The sequence below is a fragment of the Gekko japonicus genome, unplaced genomic scaffold, assembly GCF_001447785.1.
Source record: "Gekko japonicus isolate JY-2015 unplaced genomic scaffold, Gekko_japonicus_V1.1 scaffold75, whole genome shotgun sequence".
Taxonomy (NCBI): Eukaryota; Metazoa; Chordata; class Lepidosauria; order Squamata; family Gekkonidae; genus Gekko; species Gekko japonicus.
This window is the reverse complement of record NW_015173124.1, coordinates 2,146,228-2,152,543: the sequence shown is the minus strand read 5'-3', so window position 1 is coordinate 2,152,543 and position 6,316 is coordinate 2,146,228. Positions and strand designations below refer to the sequence as shown.

Genomic DNA, 6,316 nt, shown 5'->3' with positions numbered 1-6,316 from the left:
CGCCACCCCCTCCGCCGCCGCCGCCGCCGCCGCCCCCTCCGCCGCCTCCGCCGCCGCCTCCGTGGGACAGCGCCGTGATCCACTGGTGAGCGTGGCTGAGCGGGTGCCCGTTGCTCTGCAGCGCGTAGTCCGCCTGCACCAGCGCCTGGGCGTCCCTGTAGCCGGCGCCCGGCTGCATGCTCCCCGGCGGCTCGGCGTGCACCATGGGCGAGCTGGAGGTGAGCAGGCTGTAGTGGTTAGACGCTGTGGTCGCCATGACTCTCCGAGCCGGACTGAGGGCTCCGCTTAAAGGAGCCGCGCATTTGACAGCTACTTTTTCGCCTCGGGCTCCTCTCGCCGCGCGCTTCCCCCGCAAGTCCGCCTGGCAGAGCCCACTGCAAAGGCACGCGTCCCCGCTCCTCCCTCCCTCCGGCCCCCATTGGCTCCCTGCGCTTTGATTTACGTGGAGACCTCTAGCAACCGGCGCAGGGGGAGTCTCCCATTGGCCCCGGCCCTGGCGCTGACACCACGCCCCCCGCCCTGCCTCCCGCTCGACTCTCTCTCGCGCGCTCTCTTTGTAATCAAACTCTAAGGAGGAGAGTCTGGGTGGGGGAGACCAGATGATGCTGCAACCCCAGGGTGCGCCCGGTTTTTTGTTTTTTTGTTTAGCAGTCTATGTTTACAGGGGAAGCAAGTAGAACGCGGACTGAGGCGAGTCTCTCTCCTGTTGCTTGCTTTGTTCCCAAAGGTTACTGAAGGGTTTGCAGGCGCAGGACGGACTCCTCCCCCGCCCCAGCCGCACAGGAGGAGGAGGGGGGGGCTCGTCCTTTCGGTCGGAAACCGCCGCCGCCGCCGCGCACGGGACAGGAGCGGGAGCATCGGTCTGCCGGAGTCTATGACTCTTCTCCTGGCTGCCTGGAGAGGGGGTTCCCCTCTCTCCCCCTCCCTCGCCCCCAGCCCAGATGCCGGCTTTCACGCAACGGCCAGAGATTGTTGGGGGACAACTTTGAGCTCACACGTTTTGCAGTACTGGCCTGGCGACGCTGTTAGACTCACTTTGAGGCGGGTCGGCAAGAGGAGCCGCCCGATCGTCCGAGGCACGTTGTCCTCGGAAGCAAAAACGCTTCCCATCGCCTGCTAGGACCCGAGCACGACAGCCTCAAGCGCCGGGCGACCTTTGGCGTCCCCCTCCGCCTCCCCGCCACACCCCGGCGCCTTTTCTTGGGCCTTTGCAATCCCAGGGAAAGTTGCTGCCCCCCTTCCACAATGGAAGGGGGAGAAAAACGCTGGCACGGGAGAGCAGGCGGGCTGGGGGAAGCGCTGCTGCTTCCTTGGGAGAGAGAGACGCTCTCTCTCGCCAGTCCCCGAACTGTCCCAGCAGCAGGTGCTGCCTGAGAACAAAACTAGGCTTCGCTAAGAAGTTCAGGGCTTAACACTTTGCAAAGCACAGAGGCAAAAGCTAACAGGCGTTGTTCGCCGAGGCTCTCCTTCCCTCGGGACCACCAGTGTGTTTACAGACCTTCCTCCTTCCTTCCTTCCCTCCCTCCCTCCCTCCCTCCTTCCTTCCGAAAAGGAAACGTTCTTCTGATGGGAGCTTAGGGCAAGGCAAGAGAAATCCAGCCCGATCCGCGGTCCACTTAAACTCAAATGTCTTTTAAAGGCTGCCGGAGTGAGTCGACGTAGGTCTTGAGCCCAGATGCCACCCCATGGGTCTAACTGGATCTTTACTGGCTGGCCACTGGGTCCAACTCTCTGGAGGGTCAGGTCGTCAGAGCAGCACTAAAAAGAGGAAAGCTTAAGACAGATGCTGAAGTTGGGCTGTGTGGAAATAAGAAGGATGGCTTATGGGATGTGTGCTTTGGCGGGAGCCTTCCTAAAACACCAGGCAACGCTCTGCGCTTCTTCCGTCCCCCACCGTGAGCGAGCCGAGAAGAAGCCGGAGCGTTCTCCTTAGAACAGGCTGATCCAGGTCAGAGAATGGACACGGCAGACGCTCTTGAGTTCTCTTACTTGAGATGCTGCGCTGGGCGGAGGCAAAATTTACGACCATAAGCGAGAAGCAGCTTTCTTCCGAGAGTTGTTCGTAATTCATCATCCTAGAGGAGGCTCTTTGGCTGGCAATATTTCTCTGGGTAGGAGGGGCAGTGCGCACAAACATACACACAAAGAGGTTGCACAAACACTGCACCTCCAAAGAGGGAGGGGAAAGGTCCAACTTTTCAACCCGGCGAAGTTAAAAGGCTAGCCGTGGCAAAGCGACTGCAAGCTGGTCCTCTGCATAATATTTCCTTGGAAGTCAGTCTCACTTGGAGAGTTACTTTTGAGTAAGGGCGTGCAGAATGGCACTTCGTTCGCCGGCTCTCAGATTGGGAAACCAAACTCATTCAAGTCCTATTCAACTTCCACATTTAACTTTTCAGTCCTAGGTAGAGTTGATTTCAGTGGGCTTATGCAGGAATAACATAGGGTGGGACTGTAGTGACGCTTTATATCCCTCCCTCGAGAGCAGAATCAAGAAAATGAGGCTTGAAACTCCCCAAAGGAAAAGGCAACCTGTCTGAGATGTCACCTTGCAATCCTGTGCATGTTTTATGGAAGTAAGTCCCCTGGAGTTGGGGCGGACTTGTGCTCAAGTCAAGTGTTCTAGAACCGCAGCCTAAGGATCCAAAAGGGTAGGGCCAGGCCATTGCCTCCACCTAGTCAAGTTTCAGGAGTTATATCTAGTTTGAGACAAAGTTAGTTTTGCTTTCCTCTTCTGGTCGCTAGCAACCTTATACCTCGTTTCCCCAGACAGACTGATACTACTGAAAGATGAGTGCGTACAGAGTGGAAATCTGCCAGGGGATTAACATTTAACGCTTAAAAAAAAAAGAAGTACCGAAGTGGGTGTGCTTGTTTAACCAGCTTCTCTGGAGTGGCAAAAGGCACCCAAATTGAAGATCAACACAGCTGAATAAGCAAGTCCGGTTCTGAACTGTCAGTTGACAGGGGACCGCGAGTTACCCTGTTGGCATCCGCAGGTATCCCGGTATCAAATCGACCTTTGGGTGGTTGCAAAACTTTTGGAGCCAGGTTTGAAATCCACTTGGGGGAGGGGGCGGTGAACTGCGGCCTCGCATTAGGCATGTCTCTCTCCGACACTTCTGACAGTCTCTTTGGACAGAGGCCAAGCCACCCGAGGCGTTACTCAAAAGCGAATGAGAAGCTCCCTCCCAGTTCAGTCTTCACTAGCTGGGTGAAATCGGCCTTCTTGGTTCCCCAGAAGAGGAAAGCCAGGCGCGTGCTCTCTCGCCTTGGAAAGCGCCATATAGCAGACAGCCTCTCTAGCCTTATAAGCCAGCCAGCCGGGAAGATGTTTGGGGAGGGAAGGGGAGGCGATGGTACACTCCTCTGCTGCATCAGTACTTGGGAGGGAAACCTCTGGGACGCAATGGGGCTTACTTCCCACGTAAACACGCGCACGATCGGAATGTGAATCGTGGTGGTCCCGTGCAGGCACGAAAGTTGCCCGGCTTAACTTTTCTAGCGCTGTGAATCGCGGCGCGGCGACTCATTGGAGACTTTCTTCTGCCCACCACACGCTAGAAACCACAACACCCGGTCCGGACGGGGAGCAGAAAAGAGCAAACTCCACGAGCCCCCCCCCCCTTCAAGTCCGTCGGAGCCCGGTCCCCTTTCTTCCATGCAGCCCCGCCCCACCGTCACCTCGCTGCCCCTCCCTCCCCGAAAAGAAACCCGCATCTTCCTTCCGAGTTGGTTCCCCGGCGGGGAGAAGGCTGCGAGCGTCCAGCCCAAGTCCCGCCTCCCTGTGTTGGGTCTGTCCCCATCACTACCGAGCCTCTCCCGGTCATTAATTCGGTTTCTTAAAGCATCCCTCTCGCTCTGGCTCTCTCTCGGCCTCTTTCTCTCTCCGCTGCGGGAAGCAGCCAAGGACCCTTGCTGGCGGTCAGCCTCGCGGAGGCGAGGGAAAGCTGCCCGGAAAGAACCACCCAGGGCCTTCCTTCAGTTCCGATCGGGCCGACCGGTCTGGGAGCTTCTTCGAGGCCGAACTGCTACTGCTGGGGCTGTGAAAGAGGCAGTGCTGCTGGGTCTGCCCCACCCCGCCCCCGTTTCATTCCCAGTTGATCCTGCCGGGTTAGAGGTCCTGGCAGCCTTTCTTCCCTTTTCTGTGCACACAAAAAAGGCAGGTTGAAGGTGAGGCGGCATCTCGGGCGGGCAGGCTGCTTTCTCCCTCCCCTCTCTCTTTCCCCCTTCCCTCCCTTTCTTTCCCCCTTTTTATTCCGCTCAGCCCTTCTCCTTCCCGCCCATCACTGTTCAAAGCAGCTGTTCAAATACGAAGGCTGCTTACTTTGACGGGAAGAGGATTTTCAAACAACCCCTAAAACGCTTTGAGCTGACAGGCCTCCTTGATATCTCCTTCATTCCAATGGAGCCAGCTTCCCAAGAATATGCTCCATAGAAATACATACACTCTGTGTGTGTGTGTGTGCGGGCGTGTGCTTGCGTGCGTGCGTAGGGATTCCTTGTACTGTATGGGAGGCGGAAAGCTGCCTGCCTAAAAGGCCCTGCGCTGTGGTTGCCTCGAGGGGGATGAGCCTGCTTAGGGTTCTGGGGATGTAAAGCCGAACAGGGCCTGGTTCGTCGCGTCTCTTATTGCTCGACAGCCGGTGAATCCAACCTTTGGGAAGCTGGACTACCGTGATGGGACGTTGCCGGCTCACCCGGGCATTCTCTGACACAAGAAACCCAAGAAGCCGCCATGTCAAAGTCGGCTGTCAGCACCACACACCCCAGCGGCACTTCTAGCAGGGTTTCAGGATTAGAAACCCAAGAACCGACGGTGACGCGAACGGTTTCCCTGCTCCCCTCTCTTTCATACACACTGTCCTGACAGCACCTGTTAATTGGCTACGATAATCGATTCATTTACTAATCACATGCATAAAATGTGCAGCTTTAACCATACTTTAACGGAGCCCGTCCCTGTTTTTAAAAAATCATGCAGTGCGGGTGGCACCGCTGTTAACCAGGCATGTGCGCCTATCTCTTTATTCAGGCCACGTCTTCAGTAGGATTTCCCAAATCTACGGAAAGAAGGTAATCTAATAAACATTTTTTTTCACTTGCCGAACGTGGGGAGTTGGGGGGAAGAGACCTTCTGCTTCTTTTCATTAAGGCATTGTTGGGGAAACTTTGCCCTTACAGGGCTGCAAGCCGACACACGCAGTTTAGGGAAAGTGGACGTTGTGTATTTCTAGCTGCAATCCAATGCCGGCTGCTACTTGTGGGGTACACCCCACTTATCTGAGTTGAACAGCTTCCAATTCAAGGTAAGTAGGATAGTGCTCCTCCCTCCCCCTGCCACACTCGTTCCCTGATCCTGAAGTCCTAGGACAATAGATGGAAATTCCCCACACACAAAGAACAGCTCGAGGAGGATTCCAAGCGACCTGACCGAGGAGCTACAATAGACCGCACGCTATGGCTGGACCGCACGCTATGGCTCTGCTCCTCCTGCAGCCCCCCCTCCCTCTCTGCATTCAAAGGCCGAGCGTGGAGATATGTGCGCGCCTGGACGCGTTTAATGTAACTATTGTGAGCTCGAGCTGTTTTGATCTTGTTCCGGTACGAGGAACCATTCAGCCCTGCGCTTTCGTGGAGCTTCCCCCCCCCCCTCCAGTGGGGCTCGAATGAGCCTGATTTAGTGGAGAGGGAGAGACCCCCAACAACACATGAATGAAAGTTCAACTTTTAAGGGCCTACACAGAAGGACCAAGCCGGGGCTTCACAAGTGATCGCTTGAAGACTCCGATCTGGCACAAAGAGGCAGCTGGGCTGCTTTAATGAAATCTGCCTTCAAGCCGCAAGAACTGCAGCCTCGGGGATGCATTTATAAGATGACTCAAAAGCTACACTTTCAAGTCGGGGCTCCTCCGGGTGGCTATAACAAACACGTTTAACTAAGGAGCCTAAACAGAAGGGGGGGGGGGAGAGGGAGAGCTCTGATCGCGCACGCAGCCACACTCCCCGCCGAAATGAGAACTCACCCTTCAAGTGGACTTCTCTTCCCTCAGACAAGAGACTAACTATATCCCCCCCAAAAAAAACCACAGAAGCGATACTCGGAAAAGACAGGAAAGCGACCGGATCCACCCTCCCCACCCCATTCCTTTGAAAAGTTTGATGAGAAAACCTTACGCCATTCTTTACCCTCTCTCCTCTGACGCTTCCTAAGCTCACTGCAGAGCTTCCTCTGGCTCCCTCTTTAAACAAACAGGATAGCATATTCTAAGTTCAGCACTTGAAATTAAAATGATTTGAATTGCAGGGTATTAAT

At 55.6% G+C, this 6,316-nt stretch overlaps 1 protein-coding gene across 1 annotated transcript in view; it reads right to left on the bottom strand.

Moving 5' to 3' along the window:
- The window catches only part of POU3F2 (POU class 3 homeobox 2), a 17,730-nt gene extending 17,474 nt beyond the window's left edge, over positions 1-256 (bottom strand). Inside the window, exon 1 of the mRNA XM_015421949.1 lies at positions 7-256. Coding sequence (XP_015277435.1) covers positions 7-256 — 250 coding nt within the window. The remainder of the gene's footprint in view (positions 1-6) is intronic.
- Positions 257-6,316: the final 6,060 nt, after the last annotated feature.